Source organism: Gobius niger (assembly GCF_951799975.1).
Source record: "Gobius niger genome assembly, chromosome: 17".
NCBI lineage: Eukaryota > Metazoa > Chordata > Actinopteri > Gobiiformes > Gobiidae > Gobius > Gobius niger.
The window spans coordinates 18,521,281-18,545,421 of NC_136868.1; the positions used below are offsets into that span (position 1 = coordinate 18,521,281).

Below are 24,141 nucleotides of genomic sequence, written 5' to 3' on the forward strand. Positions count from 1 at the left end.
GCAAGTATTCAAATAAACAATTGGCTGGTGTGAATGTGTTACCTATAGTTGCCAAGGTAGACTCCGTCAGGATTTAGCATTGGGACGATTTTGAAGATCACATGATCCCGCAGGATTTGTGCCACCGGATGCTGACTCACCAGGAAGTCAATCACACCTATTGAAGACACACAAAAACAGAGAAAAGAAGAGTTGAAAAGAAAGGCCAGGATGGGTTGGCAGTTAATTGAGTTTTGTGAAACAAAAGGAGAGGGAAGGACAGCGAGGGGCATCGTCAGAATCGGGAGGAACAGGAGACGTAGAGCCCAAATCGATACAAATGGAATAGAGCTGAAAAACAGACAGCACACAGCGGGCGGCCAGCCAGCTCATCTGATTCATAATGATGTAGCATACACCGGAGTGGGTAGGGCATAGTATATGCTGTACAGCGATACAGCAGAGGAAGTAGTACAGGCTCAGAGCCATGTAGTTACTGACCTCCATCTAAGAAAAAAGGTGACATGCAACAGAAGAAAACTTCACAATTCTCCTACAGAGAAAACTCCTAGTAAAGAGAGACCTTCAATTAGGCCTAAATGTTGTCAAACATAGTATAAGCAGTAAAACTAAATTTAATTCAGGATTTTCCCGTAGGTGATATGCACTCAGCAATGTTTATTATTAACATACAAGCCCTGCCACTGGCAGTTTAATGCTCCAGTGATAATTGATTCACCCGACCTTGTAGTACTACAGTCTTCAGCCCTATCCACTGAGGAACCCTATCCAACAGGGGCTGGACAACAAGAACTGAAGCTCCAACAAGGACTGGACGTTCTTACACGGTCTTCGGCCCTGTCTGTTAAGAGATTCCCATCAGCCCTGGGTCTTTCCTTGGTAGGTAGGAGGGTCTAAGGACAGGGGATGCCCTGGGCATGTTTCCATCTGCTGCCGACTGCTTATTTAGACCTTACAACTGCTTGGACATTATATTTGCCTGGACACTACATTTGCCTGGACATTACATTGGTTATAGTTTCACTGTTTTAATACTTGATCTCTGTGAGGAAACTCCTGCTGTGATATTAGGCTATACAAAACAACTTGATTGATGTAAGTCTATACATCGTCTTCATTATAATGCATGCCGGCTCCACCAAGCACACTATGATTCAGTGTAAACGGCCTCTGACCCCACATTAAACTTTACCTTGACAGACGAATGAGGCGGGAGACTCTCCGGGGTGCACCCTAGACGTCAGGAAAACCAGCTTCTTCTCTCTCTCCTGGTTCATGTGGTCTGTTGACAGAGGAGACCAGGATGAGCCATTAAAGACTGAGAGAGAAGGTCATACATTTTCACTGAGAGCTGTCAGTCTCACACACATTAATCAAACATCAAGCCACTAAACACTTCAGAATATTCAACATGGTGCTCAATTATACATTTGCAGGGTCAGCATGTGCAGCTCCACGTGTGACCCCAGCAAGACGTGAGGTGTGCAACACGTCTCCAACATTCAATTCACCAATTCCCTTGAATCCAGTGCTTTATATTAATTCGCCTTAAGCCATAGTGCTCCCAATAAAATAAAGACAACACAAGCATTTGTTTTTTAAATGGTTGTTTTCATATATGAAAAATCCTCAAACTTCAAAAGGACACACCACAAGGCGTGCCTCTGCTCAGACCTGACTCGTAACTTTGTTTTGACCACAAATTCTTTGATTTGACCATCCGCTGTATCTAAAAGAGTCTACTGCAGTCAGGTGTAAATGTTGTAAACAATTGAGAGCATACTATTTGTACGCACGCAAGTGAGGTACAAAGACATGCTTTAATCAAAGAGGTTTTTATGTTGGAGAATGAATGCTTAGGATAAAAAAAATGAGAAGAGAATATCGCACAATCTTCTAGTGTAAAGAGGTCAGACATTTGCAGTTTTTTGAGTTGGAGTTTGTTCTAATGTGCACCTGCAAATAGATTAAAGTGATTGTGTGCCTCATTGTTATACACAAACTTAATATCTTATTGATTCTTCTGGCTGCTTGTGCTGAGCAGAGAAAATGCTAATTAGCAACAGGCTATGCACCTTTTAATTCCAATTTAGTTTAGTCTGTGTTTATGTGTGAATGTGTAGAGGGCTCATAAACAAAAAAGTTCAATTTAAGCGCTGTGCCAGTGATTTTATTTCCTTTTCTCTCTCTGCCCTTCACATAGACAAATGGCTTTGCCATTCAGGAGTCTCCGTGGAGTGGGGCGGGCCGCTTGTTGTAAATGTGAGTGCTTGCGGTTTGGCCAGCCGCTGGGCGCTTGGTGGCTGTGAAATTCCATCACTAAGAAATTCTCCTTTGGCCTGGACCCCAGGCCACACAGACTTCTGATGCAAGAGCATAGTGCTGTACAGGGCAACTCTCCAATCAACCCCACAATTCTCTCACAGAAAACCCAAGAACCCAGAAAGTGGTGCGCCAAAGCACAGGCAGCTGCCAAGGTCCTGACTGTCGGGGAATTCAAGCATCATGGCCATGCTACATTTAGTCTGAGCTGGTGCAGGCTCGCAGAGCTTACAATAGATCCACTGTTCATCCCACACGGCTGTGAGAGTGTGACAGTCTATGTCTCCTCAGGGCTGGCACAAACGCTCCCCAAGTAGCTGTTGTGTTTATGTGTCGTCTGTATCTCTGCATTCCTCTGCATCTGCTGTGCCCAGTCAGGCATTGTAGCACTAAATTAAGTAGCACAGCCTGAAGGCACCCCTGAGCGCAGGAACAGGAGCCAACACTGCAGGGTGTGTGTAGGGAAATGTACAGTTCAAAATGTATGGTTCATATGCAACATTAAAGTTAAGGTCACAACAAACGTGATCAAAACATAGTGCTGCAGTGGCACTTAATGGCCTGTAGGTGTCCCTGTAGCTCAGCAGCAAGCACCGGCTGAGAGCTCCAGCACCAAACCAGAGACACAGGACCTGATGTGAAACACAGTTTATCCTGAAAGGCAGCGTTCTGAAGTAACACAAAATGATCAAACTCTCTTTCAAAGAAAAGACATTTCCTCTGTATTTGCTGACAGTTTGGAGAAATTGCAGCAGAAATGAAAACAATGCTGCAGCAGTAATTGCCTTCACTACGGCGGGAGAAGTACACAGCCTCAAACCTAAAGCTTTTACAGAAACGGACACATCCTGACTGTCCATTGAAAGCATGGCCAATCCATATTTGCTGTGTTTTGCTGTCGGAACTTGAAGGTAATCTCATGAATGCTTATGTGTAAGCTATCAATACAATTTTACAAGTAGTCTGATGGTATCTGGGCTGTGCAGTATAGTGTGAAATAGTGAATAATGTGAAGGAGCTGCCTTTTCAGTCAGCCTACGCAAGATACATTTTTTTAAGTTGCTGTTTTTAAAGAGCAGAACCTCACTGAAACACGCAAGTCAGACTTTGCTTAAGCTGAAAGTCGGCACAGCTGCAGCCATGTGATTTCACTGTGGCTCTCTGCGGGGGCCATGTCTCTCAATTATGAATGTCTTTAACTTTCCATCATGGCCCCCCTCGGTGGGCCTGTCATGGAGGCTCGGAGGACAACACACCAGGCCAAATGCAACCAGAATGAACCAGACTGGGCGACGGAGTACTACGGGACGTGTTCGCTCAGAGCCGCAGTGAGAGCGATCGCAACCGAGGCACATTTTATGCCCACACTCCCGAATGAAAACGCCCCCTCAGCAGTTTCCTCACCTGCCAGACACGTGCACATTACACCTCCATTCTCTGCTGAGCGCTGAGGGGTAATAAAAAAAATAAAAATATATATATAAAATAAAATAAGTGGTGTCAAACTGCGATCAGCTCTGATAAATATGTAAATGAGTGAGGAGACGAGGAAGTTGAGGAGGGGGTGAAAAACAACATAAATCTCCTGGTTTTGTGAAGGTCAGTCGGCGTGTTGGTCAGCGGTTTCCGTGACAGCGCTCAGGGAAGTTTGGGGCCGGCTTTCACAAGTTTTGACGTGATGTAATTAATTGCGATCATCTTCATCATTCTTCGGAGCGGGTACAAAGAGAGACCTGTCACAACCCCCGTCAGCCGTGTATTTGAATCAATGAACTCGATCTGAAAGGAAATGCGACTCGGGAATATGCAGCTTATGCTTAAGTTTTTTAATTTTGTATCTAATTTCAGCTTGATCTGATATGTTTAAGCGAGTTAATGTAAAAAGTTTCAGCCGGATATCTGATCCCATTAAAAGGACACTATGCAGGTTTTGAGAAAGTGTGAGGTGTAGCATGACAGATGATGACAGATTCAGATTTTGTGACCTTAGAATTGTTAGACGCGTCATTGGGAGTCATAAGTCAAAAAGTTCTAAGGCACATTTAGCACACAAAAGGCTTCCAAGTTGTCATCTGTACTGGGTTGTTTTGAATTGAATAAGTTTCGCCTCAGGTTTCCTTGGTTCACCTGTTCATTTCAAACTTTTATGCCCCTCCAAATTTTACATTTACTTACTGTAAAATGTTTTGTCTTCTGGATGGTTATAGTTACCCCCTTGCTATACTCTGTATATGAATCTGCTGGTTAACCTTTTACCCCCTGCCTTAAAGGAACAGGCCACCGTTTTTCCATACTGAGATATTTTCTTACTTGAGCTTAGACGAGTTGATGTGTACCTGTCTGGTCTTTATATGAGCTTGATCGCTTCTAACTTCACCCCCGTTTGGCCCCATAGAGGAACAAGTATCTGGTTAGCCATAGCCATAGCCCAGGGTTTCTCTCAAGGCTTACTTTAGAATGAATCCAAGGCAGAAATTTACCAATGAATAAACACGTCAAAGTAGTTAAAGAAACAAAAGCAGAACCCCATTTTAGAAAGTGGATATCACACCTTTTTTGTTTTGTTTTATACCACAACATCTGAAACCCACTTCAAACATTATCCTTCAAAGCACCAGGAACAATTTCAGATAAATCAAAGTAATAGAACCTAAACTCTGCAAAAGTTGGGGAGCTTTCTTTGCAAGCCCAATCCTGTGCAATTCCACCACACAATAAAACAACAGTGTCAAAGTGGCCACAGCTTTATACCACATTATACCGGCATTCTCCCAACCAAGGCCCCCCAGTATATCTCTGCGTCTGCCCCCTTCTCTCTGCTTTGTGGCTTTTTTACACTGTAATAAATTAGCCTCACTTTGGCGCGATGGCAACAGGACACGCTCGGCTCCCTGCTCACTGCATCATGTCGAGGATGGGCGCGGGCTGTAAATTGTCAATGGCGCTGAATTTATACAGAGCCTTGAGACGAGCTGCGGAGGCGTGTATTGCCCAGCCGAGTGATTCCCAACAAGCACCCCCACATACCCCCCCCTTCCCATCCCTGCAGGCAACACCCACCAGCAACTACCTCAAGGACACTGAGAGAAAGAAAGGCAGACGGCTGAGAGCGCCAGGACGCAGTGATCAAAAGTGATACAAGGTTTACGACACTGTTGAAGTGACAAGATCCCTGGCTTCAAATTCCTCATGTTACACTGGTATTGAGTTTATCTCTTTCTGCCGCATGTTTTTGTGTAGAGCTCGGCATACGCTGTGAGACTTTCTGGGGGGGGTGATTGTGAACGTGCCAAATGAATCATCGATTCATATTGTGCGTCAGAATCCCACACAGAGATATTGATGGAGTTGTGCGCAATACTGTATATGGTGCAATAACAACATGACAAACCTGGTAAATGAACATGAAAACAGGACACACGCCTCGTTTTTTGACTTTGCTAATCTCTATGTCTGTGGTGATAGGAAGACTTTATAATTCAACAAGGTTCAACGAAAGCCAAGTCACAATCCTCTGGGGCAGGGGTGTCCAAACCTTTTTCACTGAGGGCTACAAACAGAAAAATATACAAAAAACAACTCAAGAAAAAAAGGTAATCCACAGCAAAATAACACAATTACTCACCAGCACAGACTGAGATGTATAGCTCACAGTAATTTAACATGAATCCCTTCAAAAACATATTGAATTGAATTTATTAGGACTTGTGATTATTAACACATGAATACGGTGTTCATTACTGCAACAGTATAACTGCAGATTAAACAAACACATCTCCCATTTACCTCTGTGAAGAAATAATCATTTCCCCACTGTGACTGAAATGTTCGGCCTTCATGCTCAATCGTGCGTTTCTCTTTCGCTGCCATCTTTTGTTTGTCCTTTGTCCTGTTTTTTCTTTGACAGCAGCGCCACCGAGAGTCAAGACTGAGAATTACATGCAGTCAAGCGCTTGTTTCATATGTGGGACATATTCAATTATACAAAAAAAGAAAAAAAGAATTTGCAGCGGGCCAATTAAAAGTGGGCCACGGACCACAGTTGGCCCGCTGACCATAGTTTGGATACCCCTGCTCTGGGGCATCCTTCGACATTGTACCCACATCTTTAACTGGTGGGCATGACAGTCACTAAACCCCCTGGAAGGGGAGTGACACGTTGGCTTCTGTTTAAACGTTGCTGTTTTAGTATTTTGTTGATCTCGCTCACCTGCACTCTTAGTCCCTTATGTGTTTCATTGCGCCGAGCACCTGCAGTTGCATTTTACCACGTAGGCCTACCGACTGCGTTCATGTGAGGACCTGATGAATCACCACAAATATCAGATATGTCAGAAATGCCTGCGGCTGTACAATTACAGTGTATGCTAGTTCTCCATCTTGGTGGTTCTGAGTTAAACAATAAGAAGCATTGCCAATTCGGAAGTTTCTCTGGTCTGGAAACTGAAATAGCCATCATAGACCATCAAAAACACAGAAAGTATGGCAGTTCTAACTCCTCTGTCAGGATGGTCAGCCCAGTTTTCCGACCAGGGCAGCTTTAGAACTGACAAAAGCTTTATCTTCACATCGTCACCTCAAAACAACCAGAAGACAACTTTGAGAAAACATTTGCTCCTATTGTGCCGCGCTGCAGGCCGAGCTGATAAAGTATGCCCCGTCACTACACTTGCTGCACTTTTGCCAGCAACACTCAGACGACTCCCGAGATGACAACATTGTTAATTGTTTCACTTTGAGGTTTGAAACAAAGCAGCAGAACACATACATTTGTACAGACAGCTGCATGCACAGATGCACAGACAGTGATTGGTAAAGTGGTGCACAGCCAGAAAAACAAACAGCGCGACAGAGAACAAAACAAAAAGGCGTTTTCCGTTTCAGGAAAATGTAACTGGGTTTGTTAAACTTTGCAAATATAATACAATGAAACATAATATATTACTCAAACTTCATGGGCCCTTTAAAAATTGTATGTGCTTTAGATAGAGTTAGAAATGGAATATTAGAAATTGAATGTTACTATGGAAATATGCTATGTTAGGGGGCATTGTCCATAGACTAACATGAACTAAAAACAATACAAAAAAAAAAAGGAAAAGTAAAAAAAAGTTGAGAAAAGAGTGACTTTCTGCGGGGTCACTCCTGGAAAATTTTCAAACACACTTCAGTGTCTAAACGTGTGCACGTGATCACTAATTCCTGTATTTTACTATTTTAAACCTCCACCGGCTCATTGTTGTGGAACATGCCAGAAATCTCAGAAATCTTAGCAGTCTTGACGACACAATCTATTGAAAAAAAAAGGTAAAATTGGATCTGATTCCACTCTAATTTCTGTGCGTACACTGTTGCCAACAGAAGGAGCAGTGACAGACGTGAAGCAAATAAAGTTAAAACAATAGCTGCCACTGTTGGCCATGGATGGGTTTCAATCACACTACTTTTTTTGTTATAGAAAAAATGTAATATTAGTCTTAAATTCTGCATTGCCATTGCACTGGTCCCAAGTTTTCAATCACTGTGAAACCGATATAGTGAAGCCAATTTGAGGAGTGAAACAAGGGGTGTCCTATGGGCTTATTTGGAGGAGAACATTCTGGTGAAGGTTCTGATTTTAATAACAAAGTTTACTCACACATGCATAAATGAAACAAAACCCCAGGTGTTCTTATGGGAACTTCATAACATGTCGATTTAGAAGGTTTATTATTACACAGTGTGCGTTGTGTGGCACAGCGCTGTCTACTTTTGTATCATGTTATCAACTGCACTACCACTTCTGTTCTGAAAAAACACCTGTCTGCTGAATCTCACCCGACTATCGTTCACTTTCCCAGCCGTTCATTTCCTCTCATTTTTCTCACCGGCCACTGTACTCATCTCTGCTGTGGTGTGTCAGCGGAGGACCGCAATCAAAATGGGCCCAAGTAACCCTCCAAGCTGTGTGTTTGTGAGCTCACTAGTGTCCACAGTCTGATTGGTTCTAAACACATAGATATTGGATGGCATGAGGACCAAGGAAGAGTGTGAGCAAGGTCACAGTGTGTACTTATTGTACATGATATAAAACATTAACAATAGTTTTTTGGGGCTAAATATTTTACTGGCTTTTGATCTTTGGAAAATGTATGAGTGATACCTGAATGAAGGCAGTGACAAACTATTTGTTCAAATTTTCCATGGAAGGACCATAAATTTCCTAATACAGATTCAAAAATACATTTAATATATTGAGATATCATCATCCTATCAATAAAAATTATGATTCTAATGTTGAAGTTTGCAGATGGTTATTGTTTACAGCAATTCCTTATTGAGATAGGCCTAAGGAAGCCAAAAGGGAAAACTGAGAGGGAAGCGTGCAGAGGAAACCCCTGAGAAGACAGCATGTAAACACACCAACCGCGGCCCCTCTTAGCTGGAGATGAAGAGGCGGCAGGATAAAAAGCTCTGAGCACCGCGTGATTACCGATCAATTTGCCGCAATCAAGCCCCCCTTCATATGGAAACGGAGAGATTTGTGCTCCTCAAGGGCAGTCGCCGTGACAGTGGAGGTCACAGACAACAGGAGTAACAGGGACAGCAGACGCGGTGATGGAGGAGGAGAGCGGGTAATCTGTGCCTGTCAACAACACTGTAGTCTGGGCTGCAGGCTCAAGAGCGCACTCATTATGGTAATAGGGAGGATCACCGGTGGGATTCAACCCGCTGGACATCATTGACCATGGAGATAAAGGCTTGCCACAAAGAGGCTCTTGAACAACGATGATCTAAATGGATATTCAGGGATTACGCTTGTAAATAAGAGGGCAGGAGGATACAGTTTTACTGGAGGAAAAAAATAACAGAGAAGTTGAATATTGATTGTGTTTGGAAAATATGACAACTACACAATGTATAAATATACTGGAATATGAAATAGTATATTAAGTAATTTAAGATGTTATCACTTGTTATCAGCTTCGATAATAAACTGACAAATGCTGTTCAAAAGTGAAATATTCATCATCATCATGAGAAAATCTGATTGTATAAAAGTGTTGACACATGCAAACACAGCTGGGCTTTTCCCAATACTGAGAAGAGGAAGGGAATCTGATTTGTATTGCAGGAACAGGCCACCGCTTTTCCATACTGAGATATGTTCTTACCTGAGCTTAGACGAGTTGATGCGCCCCTGTCTGGTCATTGTGCATGCGCTCAGTCATGCAAAAAGACCAAAGATGTTGTTAGCATTCAGCCTCTCCTCCTCTCCTCTATGGAGCCAAATGGGGGGTGAAGTTAGAAGCGACCAAGCACTTCCAAAGTGTCAAAGTGGATTAGGGCTGTCACGGTATGAAAATTTTACCTCACGGTTATTGTGACCAAAATTATCACGGTTTTCGATATTATCGCGGTATTTTTTTAAAATGTGTGTTAATATGTTCAGAAAGCATTGATAGTCCTACACAAACTGAAATCGTTTCAAAAAAGTTTAACTGTGCTTGTTACATAAAAAAAATACAGACAAAGCCTTTTCACATCAAAGTAAAGGAACTCTAACGATGTGTTGTTGATCGTTTCGAGGGTATTACATGTACTATTTATAGCGTCAGAAACGAAGATAAACCGACTATATCAGGAACACTGTTGTTGTCCTTCCAGTGAGCTTTCGCTTTGCAGATTTGGGAAAATACCATCATTGTTAAATTCCTAATACTGCAGCGAGAGTGAATCTATTGCAATCTGCCACCGGGAGCCCCGTAACGCATTGTGCCATCGTGCGGAGGTATCCGCGACATGTTTATGTACTGGCGGTGGCGCTGCAGCCGCACTATGAGGCGACTCGTTACATTCTCCTTCAACCCAAAGTCCCACATCAGCATTCCAGCTAAAACGCTAACTTACTTGCTATAACATACAATTATGCCATTTCCCCGTGGCTTCAGGCTGAGTGAGCCCCGCTGCCCCACGCTCGCCCTCTCGCTCCCTCACTTCACCTGAGCAGCGCTACAGCCGCCCGCATCCGCCGGCTGACTGTAGGCTCGTCTACTCGCTAACCCATGGATCTATTATATTAAACTAACCCCGCTCTAACAGACGCACCACTGAGGGCGATGAACCGCATGAGACATCGCGCTGACGCTGAGGTGAAAGTTATACGGCTTTATATTACGACAAGTGAACTTTTACTGCTTTTACTTCGTAGCTAGCGGGAGCGGCTAATGCATCTGCACAACAAAGCTACGCCGACACAGCGCGCAACTGTGCAGGAGACTGAGCACCAAACTGATCTAAGTTTTGTGATGCCTGTAGCTTTATATTTGACAATAGCCGCGGAAACTGCAGCAGATGAGACGGTGGCTGGTGAGGCTCACCGTGCCTACACCGCGGGTGCGGTTATTCACCGAGATAATAATAAAAACACAAAACAAGACGGTAATTTTCACCGTCACAATTTTTACCGGGGTTTACCGCTACACCGGTTACCGTGACATCCCTAAAGTGGATAAAAAGGGGCACTATATTGTAAGGCGTAATAACACCATAGGAGCACTTCAACATCGGGGCAGTAATAATAATAAGAATTTGCAGACGCCGTATCGGACCGTAACCGGGTTTAATATGAGCCCGGCATTAGGAGTGAAGATATTACTGCGCAGATGTCAAAGTGCTCCTAAGGTGTTATTACGCCTCACAATATAGAACGCTAAAAAATCAACACGTTTAATTCTGTGTAACTATACTTGGATCGTGTAACTACTAAAGTAAACATATTTAAATAGGGAAAACGTGGAAGAGCTTGGTCGCTTCTAACTTCACCCCCCATTTGGCTCCATAGAGGAGAGGAGGAGAGGCTAAATGCTAACAACATCTTTGGTCTTTTGGCAGGTGACTGAGTGCACGCACAAAGACCAGACAGGTACACATCAACTCGTCTAACGGTGGCCTGTTCCTTTCAGCTTTACAAGGAACACTTTTTTATGCACTCCACACTTGGTGGTGGTGGTACGCTAAATAATGCTGCCCTTGAGGTCGACTGAAGGGAACGTGGCAGCACACATGGTTTGTGCTTGGCTATACTCCTATAGTTACACTACAATTCACTGAATTTCACTCCTTGATAATAGCCGTCCCTTCATATGTTGGCACTCACTGACTGTCCTTGACCGGGGATCGCAATTTATAATCACAGTAAACCGATATGTTAAACTTTATAATATCCATGAACCCCTTCATTTCTACATGAATGGGAAATGGCATAATATATATATAACATGACAATCCTGTGATGATCCAACCCATCCTCGGGGGGGGGTGGTCAACCTCCCCAAGCCCGTCTTCCGTCCTTTCTGAAGTGGCCCTATCTCTTACAGTCACACAGCGCCTCGTATGGCCCTAAGCGCTGACAATGAGCGTGATGGACATGGACAAAGAATTACAGACAGTGAGACAAAGAGGCCGCTCTGTCAACTATCAAAAGCAATCGTCCCTTTTAGCGATACGATACGGACGTCTACAGGCGGCGGCGGTTGGAGCCAATGGTCCCGACTTCGCCCCTCTCTCTCTCTCTCTCTTTCTCTGGAAAAATGATGACAGAAGGAGAGGCACATAAAACGGACGGATGGCGGGTCCGCGCGCGGCGTGAAACAGAATCAGAGGCAGGCCAGTAATAGCCTTTTTTGAAGAATGCGCCACTGAACTTTAAGGGCCGTCTTGCTTGAAAGGACAAGTTACAAATAGAAAGAAAGGGGAAGAGGGAAGAATGATTTCCCAGGGATATGCCCCCCGCCGGGCTGCCCTATCGCTGCGCCGCACAGTCCGAGAGTGTTCATGTGCGCGTTTCACAGATGCCGCGTGAGACAGGAAAAGGGCTAGCAGGAACCATGTGGATAAGCGGATACTGCATATGATTCTCTTTTATTGTTTAAGGAGGAGAATATATAATGGGAACGGAGTGAAGAGGTGGATTTTAATCATGTCTTCTTAACGCAGAGCCGTCTGAAGAGGCAGCGTCCATTTGCATGACTCAAAGAGGAGCAATACAGAGATTGCACTTTACTTTGCAACACTGTAATAACATGGTAATAGGATGGAAATGACAAGATAACTAGGGATAAACGGTGGATGATGCATTTTTGCAGAATCTTTCCATTTTATTTTCAAGAAAATCCGGTAATGTGCAGTATTTATAATAAATCGTATTGCCATGTTTTGTCTCTGTGTAATTTGTAGGTGTTTCCATTCTATGATGTACTAAGTTAAGCATCACATATCGCCTAAGAAAGAAAGGATTTGCAACATTTTTGAGGCCATATGAATAAAACAAGATACAGAAAAGTCTTTGTGGCTGATGCTGTTTTGAGGCAGACATACTATACCTTAGACAGACATATAGCCCTAACCGGTTGCCTTGTAGTTCTTTATTACTCTGTCTCTTCCGGCTTATCAATAATTTCGGAGGCACAACAATACAGGCTGGCAGAGGAAAAACAACCATAGTGCATCCCAGCTTTAATAAAAGCCGTCACACCTCCCAGCTATGTCCTTCACTCAATACTCCTCTCATTCTCCTTGGTTCGATATACCGCCGCACCATTCTTATACCTCACATTTCTTTGGTGAAGTGAAAGTTCAGAGCAAAGACCACCGCTATATTTGATGTATCACAGGGGAAAACAATCCAAAATCTGTGAAATGTAAAAGAATGCACTTGATTCAACAGCTGTGGATGAAGCATTTTGCCTTTTTCATCACCTTTAGTCATGTTTTGTTGCTCTTTTGCTGCGTTTTTGTCCCATTTTTAAGTGTTTTTGTACGTTCTCATCTTTTTAAATCTCCTTTATGTCGTTTTTTCGTTGGTTTTTTGTTGCTTTTTGTCGTGTTTTTGTCACTTTTTCCTCACTCTTTAGTTGTGTGTTTTTGTCACTTTTTTATCGTGTTATTGTTGCTTTTCCGGCGTGTTTTTACTTTAGAAACAGCCATGATTCTGCACTATAAACTACTGCAACAACGCGTCGCTTCTAGAAGTCATAGCCTGAGAGCACAGTCCAGACATACTTTACAGTAGGTTGCAAAATACTCTTTTTTCTGATCACTTTTTCAGCAAATCATGATCATGGATATCTATATTTGGTTGTTATACTAAATTGTATTGTTAACCTCTTAACCCCCACAGGAACCAGCTCAGCATTACCCAAATCTCAAAGCATCTTGACCCTGAGACCTTACAGCCTAAACGGCATTCTTCTTCTTTTGGGAAACACAATTTTTCACTCTTTTTAGCCATTATTTTTAGCCAAATATACAATTATTTATCACATACATACAAAGTCAAGTCTAAATCAGGTCCATATGGATTCACAGCAGATTGTTCAGTAGAAGCGAAAAAACGGCAGTCGTAGCTATGTCTTTGTCCCCATGTCTAGAAAGTTAAAGTAGTTTTTGAATAATTAGATAAAGTTTAGCTTCTCCAAATTGTTTTCCCCTTAACTGTTTTCAAACATAACCATAATTGGCGATTCCAGAGATGCCGTCTGTATCTATAGGCCAGGGTAACGGCTCATTTGAAAGCTAAGACTAAGCTAAGACTCAACTAAGCGTCTTCCTTGTTTTTGTTGTCAAGTTTTTGTCACATTCTAATCGCAGTTTTTGTTGCGTTTTGGCCGTATTTCGTTTTTTTGTGTGTGTAATGTAACTGTGATGAAGCCACAAAAACGTGAAGCTGACTAAATGAGGCGCGGCACTGGCCTATAGGCTGTACACTCTCCAGTCACGACGCTTTTAGATTGGGGTAGAGCTGAACAGGAAAAAATGTGCTCGGTTAAAGTGGGGGGTTAAGAGGTTAAACAAACATATATAACGAATGGTGACTTGACCAGGGTTAAACATCCTTTGTGACATGTTGCACTGAGCTGCCTTAGCGCCGGCTCGTGTTGGGTTGCCGCCTACTGTAGAACTGTACGTGTGCGCTCATGTGTACAATAGCTCCACCCGCAGCAGCAGCCGCCGCAATGTCATTCAGCAGTTTAGTAACACACCATTACCTTGTTAATACCAGCCTAATGGGCAGTCTGCTATTTTAAAACTGCTGCTGTGTTTGTGCCATTAGCATCCACTTAGCGCGTGTCTCAAATCAACAGGCCACTGGGAGCCTCCAAAACAACAACAGTGAAGAAAGCTAAAACAATACGCCCTGCTTTGGTCTGCTAATGAATATGTTGTTTTTACAGTCTGACAGCATTGTGCCCTCTGTGGTTACCGTGTCTGTAACAGGGGTGTAGAAGCAGCTCCTAATACACGCACAACAGGTCTGTCGTCTGTCGTAGGCCGGACCATGGGCTGAGGGTTTGACAGGTTGACCCAGCACCACGGCAATGAAAGTATACCTTAATGATGATACAGAACAAGTATATTCTGGGCTGGATCCTGGTTTCGACCTCGTTCAGGCCATTACAGTTCTGGTTTAGAGCCTGGTCCAGTCCTGAGTGCATTTAGCCGAGTGCATTTTCTCCAGTTAGGGCATTACCCAAATCTAGAAGCTTCTTGACTCTAGAGCTCACAGCCTATAGACCAGTGTAACGCCTCATTAGAAAGCCAAGATCTACAAAACCATTTTTCATTGCTTTATCGCTGCGTTTCCTCCTCTCTTCTGTCGCAATTTTGACATATTTATTAAAAAAGCTTTTAGATTTGGGTAAAGCCAAACCGGAGAAAATGTGTTTGGTTCAGGTGGCGGGTTAAGAGGTTAGATTATGTCTTTAAAGGAGCTATATCATGCTATTTTAGCCATTCCAAAGTTAAGTATAGGCATTTATATGATATATTGTACCTCTACCACTATGGAGCACTCATTTTTTGTGTTTTCTGGAGGTATTTTTCAAACCCGGAAGACACAACGCTTCGATTCAGTTAACTCCGCCCCCTCTTTCCGCACATACAACTTTACCGTAATATAAATAAACAGCAATGAGTGAAATTGCTTCACGATGCAGTTATACGGAGTTGACATCTGCAACACAGCTTCATAAATGGCTAACACACATGCTAATATGCTAACACACAAGCTAACCCGCGTTTGGACTGACTCACCGCTCTGGTCCATCGCTGTTTACATTGTGGGACTCGCGTTGGTTATAAAAGTTAATCCACTTTGGTTCTGGCGAAGGTTCCCCAAACATCCATCAGTGACAGTCACAGAAAAACAATATTTTGGCTGATAGTCGCTGAATCCCGGAGAAAAAAACAGCTAGACGAGTGGCCTCTTCCTGAAAAAGGTTTAATAAACTCCGTAGCCAAACGCGCTTTTTTTTCTCCGTGACATTATCGTTAGTTAAAGGAACAGGCCACCATTTTTTCCATACTGAGATATGTTCTTACCTGAGCTTAGACGAGTTGATGTGTACCTGTCTGGTCTTTATACGTGTGCTCAGTCACGCAAAAAGACCAAAGATGTTGTTAGCATTTAGCCTCTCCTCCTCTCCTCTATGGGGCCAAACGGGGGTGAAGTTAGAAGTGACCAAGCTCTAACTTCAACTCGTCTAAGCTCAGGTAAGAACATATCTCAGTATGGAAAAACGGTGGCCTGATCCTTTAAGACCTCTTTTCGTGTGGTATGACCCATAGTTTAGTCCAGTGTTGGTGCTGTTTTTTACTTTTTAGTTTTTGATCGCTTTGGTTTACTCCTAGTTGATCTGATGTTCAATTTAAATGGCTGCTTTTTTTTTAAGGTGTTATCCAATGTCAAAAGCTACTGGAAGTCACGCATCCTGAAGCATCCTGTCCAAAAGATCAAAAAAACAATTAAAAAGAAGCTAAAGTATGAATAACACATTTAAAAAAACTGGAACAAAAAGGGGATTTTGCTTCGGCGTCTCGGTTTAGTCGCTCAGGTTTTCAGTTTTAACCACCAAACTTCCTCCTACCCTCCGACGGTTATGAAATCAGCCGATTCCATCTTGAACTAATGATAATATACTGGTGCAAACATGACAAAGTGATGCCTGTGGGCCTCTCTCATTCATTCTCCCATCTCAAAGTAAATCAGCTCGATCAGACGCAGCAGCCGCGTGCGTCTGAAGTCACAGCTGAAGCGGCGAGAGAGGAGTCCTGCGGTCCGCGACGACGCCTCGCTTTGAACTGAGCTGTGGGCGCGTTCAGCTCTTCTTTCGTGATTTCAAAAGCTTTCAGTTGTATATCAGCACCACTAATGGCCATTTCTTCGCTTCTTTTCCCCCCCCCCTTCTTCCCTACACTGTGGTTCAGACACGCAATGCTTTTAAACTCTAAGCAGCGGTGCATCAGGGGATGGGCGGAGAATGTCTCTGTTTTGTGGTTGTTTGACTCCCAGCGAGGAGATTCCCATGAGTTTCATTATCAGCTTAAGTTGATCGATGGGTCTCGCATTAGCATCACTGAGGAAAATACGACTCGGGTTTGAACATTTCTCAGACTTTCCACGTCGATTAATCTGATATTATCCGTGGCGTTTGATGTAATATCTGGCTATTGGAAACAGAAGACCCTTTATTTAAAGTCCTCCCTCGGGCTGTAAATGAACCGCTTTTGTAGTGCGTTATTGTTTTGGCGATTACAAAAGGTAAAAAGTTATTCCTAATCTCTTCCGTGAGTTCACTTGAAAGGATTTTCGATGCAGCGCAAACACCTGCTGTTAATTCATGCCCTGCTGAACGCTGGCTTCAAACGACTCCGATAACATCGCTGCCGCGCTTTATCCCGGGAAATAAAATGACGTTTGGAACATATAAGAATGATTCATGCTCCTCGTACAAATACAGTTTAACAAAAGGCGAAAATCTTAATTAAAATTATAGAGATGGTTTTCACAGTTGCCCGACAAATTGGGTACTTCAGAGTGTCTTTTGCGTGATTGAATATTGAATTAAATGGGCACTGAAATGGTAATCGCGCTGATGGCGGCTGATTGGTTGCCCCGATGTAACCGCCGCGCGTAGATTGGTTTCCGAATAACGTGGTTGCCGTGACAACAGGCCAGGAGTGTATTGAAATGGCATGTCAGCGTGTGTGTGTTTACACTTGTTAGAGGCCTTTTCAGCCGCTCTGATCAGGAAAGTGTCGGGACTTCTGAGAGATTAGTGATATCACCGGGAACACAGGCACATTTATGAAAATATTTGGGGATGGACACAGGAGCTTATTAGTCTGTGTATATCCCAAAGGTTAATATCATATCATGTACACCACTGATAATAACTTTTCATAACTGTGGGGTTTATGTATTAGTTTACCTCTATATTTACCCCGTTGTTTCTGTGACCATGTTTACACGAGGACATCACGGTGAACAGATGAGTTTGTCCCACCTCGGCTGGCCCGGTACAGATCCGTCAGGCTTAGGCAGAGAGGCCAGGCGAGTGCAGCAGCCGCCCCCTTTGTGATCTTTGACCTCCAGACTCTTCGATCACATGATGCTGCGCTGGGGCATCTGTGTCCCAGTACAAGAGTTCACGCGGGGCCATACTGCAGAGTGCCGACCCCAAACCAGGTCACACTAACACTGGAGCCGTCCTCAAAGACACACGGCAGAGGCATTACCGAGTGCTGAGTTAAGAAGGGACATCACGCACTCGAAGACATGGAAGCTGTTGACAACAAGTCTAATTAACAGTAATAAAGGCAGATAATCCCCAGTTTAGTTTCAACTCAACTCTAATTAATGACATGAATTTTTACACTACGTTTCAAATTGGACAATTCCTTATCCTCTATACCTGGGCTTAGTGCAGGCATACAGTAAGTCTTTATGGCATAGCTTCAAAGGTTTAAAACGTTCACCTCTCATTAGAGCAATATTAGTGACTTTATTTATATTAATCAAATTAAAAAATATAACAATACATTTCCCGAGGTCAAATGATGTTTTTCTTAAACTACAGCAACAAATGGGAAATTGTGTATAAAATGTATTTGTTTTTTAAAATGAACCGAAATTGCCCTGATATGAGTGCACTCAACAATGTGAGCAACTGAGGCGCCACTTTTGACAACTCTGTGATAACCAGAATGACTTTATCAAATGTAGACAGAAACTTCTTGTTACCAAATGCTAACAGCCAGGTCTGACACACCGCCAGTCCATAAAATGAATTCAGTTGCAATACATCCACTCAAAGGCCCTTCACGGAGAGTTAAACTGGAGTGGAGGAAAACAGAAAATTATGCGGGAGCCCTGCAGAAAAACATCTCAAATAAAATAAATCAAGATCCCAAACTGTGACAAATCACCACAGCACAAAAACACAGAGGGGACGAGGACGACGTCCTGTGTAATCTGTTTTCCTGCTATCTGCTGGTCCCTCTCCTGATACTGAGGGAGGCAGAGCGAGTCAGGTGGCCCGATCACACCCTGCGCCGGGAGCAGATTAGAACATAGTGATGCAATATTAATTGGTGACGGGACGTGCCGGGAGTGCAGGGTTGTCCAGGGTTTTTATCCCCGAGGAAAGGCTGTCAGGAGCGGGGAGAGACAGGCGGCATGAGTCCCTGACCTTGTCTGTCAGCTGGAGGAGAAGGACAACAGTGAGGGGAAGGAGAGCCCTATAGTCCCAGTGACATCCCGATCAACACTCTGCCAGTCTACAGCAAGTCTGCTGGGACAAATCCCAACTCGCTGCCGAGATGGTGAAGGAGATGGGCATTAGACAGAACAACTCAATACTTCTGGGGCCTCATTGAGAAAAAGTTCATGTTGACAGTGACTCATTCAATTAAACCTTATATTAAAGCCAAATTAAAAAAGCGTTCATTTCTCTGAGTTTGGTGATATTGGTTCCCATTGGCAAAGCAACGGTGTCTTGGGGCTCCAAGCAAAAAATTCACAGGGCCATAATATAAATACTACTGTATAATGCAGGATACTGTACAATCAATACTAATTCCACAGTAATAAGACTATATATTCCACAAATATTCCACAAAGCTTAGTATAATTCACTCAAAACATAAAAAAACAAATAAAAAAAATAAAAAAAATTGCATTGCAAGAGTCGAAGCCATTTGCAAAACAACAGCCTCTTGTACAAACCGTTCACGCTCCAAAACACAGGACTAGAGCTGCACGTCATTACTGCTGAATTCAAACCAACACATCATAGATACTTTAATATTAAAACTTACATCTTGTTGGAACAATACTAAAGGCATAAATATACACTCCACAAAAGTAAAAATAAAGAAAAGTATCACCCTGTAGATCTGGTTCATGTAATGTCAGAATAAAAGTTTGTTTATGTTTTGAGTTTTCATGTGACATTGCAATATACCACAATAAAGCCACTCAAACACATATTTGCCAAAGTGAGAACTCTACAAATAACTAAAATACATCTTTTGAACCTTTTTTGTGTACGAAGTTGATACTTGTAAATGAGTAATTAGTAATAATCTACAGTAGGGTCATGCTACAATGTAGAAAGTCACTCTGTATGGTGCATCATGCGACACAAACATGACATTACATGGAGGAATCTTGTTCTAATTTCTGTAACTTTTCTCAGTCTTACACTGGGCAGTCGTCTGAACAGCAGCAGGCGTTGGAGAAGCCAATATTGTGGCAGAGCACACAGAACCCTCTTCCACTGTAGCGCTGATAGAGAGCGCGCAAACAAGATGCATGACGATGTGTGCCCAGACATAACACCAACATGACACCAAACACGATCTGCAAAAGCCCTGACGCAAAACAGCAGATTAAGTGCTGACAGCCAGCGTCCCACCAGCAAATATCTCCCCCTCACTTTCCTGGTGTGAAAAGTGGATTTGAGATAGCGCTGGGGCTAAACAAGGCGACGCCGGCATATGGGTGTGTTATCTGGGGACACACAAGCACCGGACACATGTCATCTTCAATTAACCCTCTCCCATCTGTCTGACGCACACAAGTAGGTCAATGCAGCGCCGCCAAACCAGTGCCAACGTCAAACATCCCTACCTGCAAGAACTGTTTCAACCAATACTATGTGTGGGATCCGTTTTCAGACCTCTTTTAGTTATTTCTATTCTATGAGGTACTACAATCACATTTCTTTTCTGTAAGACATATTTACTGCCTACTCAACAATGATACAATAAAAATATAAATACCTTGCTCTGCTCTCCATCCTAATTATGCTGTTAAAACGTTTGCTCATAAACTCCATTCACTGCCCCTGACACAGAAAGGATTGAGTGCATTATATTTTGAGAAAAAAGAATAGTGTTATCAACCTTACACTTCAATATAATAAAATAAGATTAAAAAAAAGAAAGGTATGAATACTTCCTGAACCCACTATACACCAAATGCAAACTTCTGCCACCCGCTGTCAAATCACATTGACTGTATTAAATTTTCAATGCAATGTATTTCAATTATTCAGCGGAGGAGAAGTGTGCGGTGCGCTGCTGAGTGTCAGGGAGTTTGGCTGACACGCCACAGAATGACTCCCCAGAGAGCTGCTATAAGTTTCAGCCGCGTGCTCAACAGCGCTGTCAAATGATCAACAGACTTAATGAATGTAAAGAGGGGGGGGCTTTAACATGACGCAACACGCCATACATCCAGCACAAAGCCTGCACCGGGACATCATCAGTTCTAGTGCATTTTGGAATTGGCAAGAAATATATCGCAAATACCTGAAGCTCGATTATGAATTACCGGGGACACACAGGGCCGACTTAACCTACCCATAGGCCCCTGGGCTAACCATGTGTAAGCCACTCTAACCCGAGGTGGCTTACACATATTTCATCGTTGACAAACAGATCAGCACACGTACTTATGCTGTTTATAACCTTTAATAAATAGAATAATCAACACTTAAATATTGGCAGAATTGTCTTTTCGGCTCAGGATCCACCACTACGTATTCAGCTGACTCATTAAATGGTAAATGGACTCAACTTATATAGCGCTTTTCTACCTTTATCAGGCCCAAAGCGCTTCACAGTGAGGAACCAGTCACCCACTCACGTTCCCATTCATACACCAATGTACGCAGACACAGGTGGCAAGTATAGGGTGAAGTGTCTTGCCCAAAGGACACAGCGACAGTGTGCATTTGCGGGAGCTGGGATTCAAACCCACGACCCTCCGATCAGGAGACGACCCGCTCAACCAACTGCGCTACCGTCGCCCCATTAATGTAAGCGATCATAGCCATTCTGTGAATTTGACTGTTTTCATGCTCATTTAAAGTCACAGAGGTGCGTTTCCAATCAGAAAACTACGGAGCCTCTAAAGTGGGAAAAAAATGATGTATTTTTTTTTACTTTTTTGTGGCTTTTTTGTCCCTTTTCTGTTATTCTTTTGTGGCTTCGTGTGCGTTTTTGGACACTTTTTTCAAGAAGCTTTCAGATTTGGGTAAAGCCAATCTGGTGAAAATATCCTTGGCTCAGACGGGGGTTAAGAGGTTGAAATAATAATTGATAACATATTTGAACTCAACACACTTTGCTGGCCCTGTCTTATTAACCCGTAGATAAACAGTTCTGTGCACTATTCTGAGAGGAAGTAGGGGCGAGGCACAGGTGTGTGTGTGTGTGTGTGTGTGTGTGTGTGCGTGTGTGCGTGTGTGCGTGTGCCAGACGAGAATAAAATGTCATGCCATTACGCCACATCCTTGAGTCTGACAAATGAGGCCCTGGCTGCGCCCGAGTGTTGGCAGTTACCTGTGAAAGAATGCATCAATCCAATTGGCTCTCCTGGCTGCCCTGCCTGTCACCACTCACGCCCCCTTATACATACACAAACAAACACACACACACACACACACACACACACACACACACACACACACACACACACACACACACACACACACACACACACACACACACATATACAACCATGAGAAACAAAAGACAAACAAAACAGGAATTGGGTGTCAGAGCGAAGCCGCCCCTGCGTTCCTCTGCTTATTTCTGTGTCTCCTTCTTCTTGCCCTCGCTTCCTCCTTCCTTCACTTCCATCACATATCAGCACCTCGCCCCGGGTGCAGGTGCGAGGCTGCTGGCGAACTGTCAGCTCTGCAGTCTCCTTTGCTTACACACACACGCACACACAGACACACACAGACACACACAGACACACACACTCACACACACTCACACACACACAGCTATAGTCGTGCCACAGCTTGGCTTCTTGCACACAGGAGTCCCCCCCCCTTCGAATGGTCTCTGCGCACACAGTGAGCTTGATCACGCCGGCGCTGTCAACAAGTAAAGCAAGACTAACAGAGGGTGCAAAAGGTTGGGAAACACTCGCAAGGGACACGTAAGCTCCAAAATAAAAGAAAAAAAAAGGATCAGAGACAAAGGGTTTCAACGAAATTTCTTATCAACTACAATGTGCAGGTTGGTATATGTCATGTCTGGTCAGCAGTTTCTCTGGGCAAATCCGCTCACAACACGATGAGCTAATGTGATTGGCTCATTAGCTAATTACGTTGGAGTTCAACTGGTACCTACAAAGCGGACAGTGTTTGTTTTATTACAGTTTTGTTTGTTTGTTTGGCAGAACCCACATGCTATTGGTTAAACTGATCCAATCCTGTGGCTAGTACAAAGCTGCAAATTAATAACATCTGTCAGTGCAGCTTGAATCATAAATGTGTGTTTTTTAAAGTTCGGATGAAGATTGTGAAGATAAGATGTACATGAAGATCACTATCAACAAGGAATGTAGTTAGGATCAAATACACTGCTATCTAGAGGAAATAACACTTTGATGATTGTAATTAACACTGTGAAATCTATATATTTCACTGAGAGATGACGCAATGAGTAATTGTAATGGTGAGATATAAAAACACGATGATTTTCCCCATTGGCTGTCTTTTGACCTCTGCTGTGAACACGCGGTGGTGTGGATGTGTGGCCTGCCTGCCTGCCTGGCCCCTCTGGGTCATTTCACAGCTCCAAACAAGACTCTCATTAACATCAGGTCATTAGTGCAAAGCGTGTGTTTCTTAACCATGCGCTGGAGGTGACGGCTAAGGGGGACAGACACGCCTCACTTTGCTTTGGGAGTCGGTTAAAGATGGACGAAACACACAAGCCAAGCCAGTGTTTAGATCTAGAAGCTAAATGAGTGTCAACCTTTTATTACTTGTTTTGACAGTTTTGAGGTTCGATACATCGAGGCAGGAAAGTACCGCGATAAACAATATTTTTGACTCTAACGATACTAGATACTGTCAACTGTCAGGCATAAAAATGACAGTAAACCTTATATCCTAAAAAACCACACAGGCTGCAATAAACATGAAATATAATGTAACTTATTTGGCCTCAGTTAGAAAGTTTTGTAACGAAAAATTTTGGGGGAATGCCAGTAAATGGTCAGACAATAAATATCGAGCCCAAGAATGCATTGTTTATCTGTTGTTTATAGAACGATAAATCAATATAGTAATTATCGTGACAGCCCTATGCATGCCCTCTCTTGTTACTGCTGCTAGACGAAGTGCGGTGGCCAATATTGATCAGAAACGTACTATTCCCCCAAAGAAATAACCAAATCACTTGATCCACAAAGGCTAAAATCTCCACACTAAGACAAAACGCTTATATTTTCATAAACTTTCTTTGTAAGCGCGAAGCCAGTTTAGTAAATGTGTGCGTCCACATGGTTTGACTCAGGTCTGTGAAAACGGCGCAATTCATCTTCCAGGCCTGTGTGAGGCGCTGTGACGCTAACACAGATAATAGAACAAGATGTGGAGTGATGCGCAGTAAACTTTTGTCGAATGTAAACATGAAAATGAAACTGATCCAAGGATTCACGATCTATAAAAGAGATGAGGAGGCGAGTTT

The 24,141-nt window shown here is 43.2% G+C and overlaps 1 protein-coding gene across 2 annotated transcripts in view; it reads right to left on the minus strand.

Moving 5' to 3' along the window:
* The window catches only part of agbl4 (AGBL carboxypeptidase 4), a 236,883-nt gene that overhangs the window by 30,447 nt on the left and 182,295 nt on the right, over nucleotides 1-24,141 (minus strand). For both annotated transcript variants that reach the window (XM_079575204.1, XM_079575203.1), the window contains exons 7-8: nucleotides 1,193-1,282; nucleotides 43-157 (exon numbers count right to left, since the gene is read on the minus strand). In XM_079575204.1, the coding sequence (XP_079431330.1) occupies nucleotides 43-157; nucleotides 1,193-1,282 (205 nt within the window). The remainder of the gene's footprint in view (nucleotides 1-42; nucleotides 158-1,192; nucleotides 1,283-24,141) is intronic.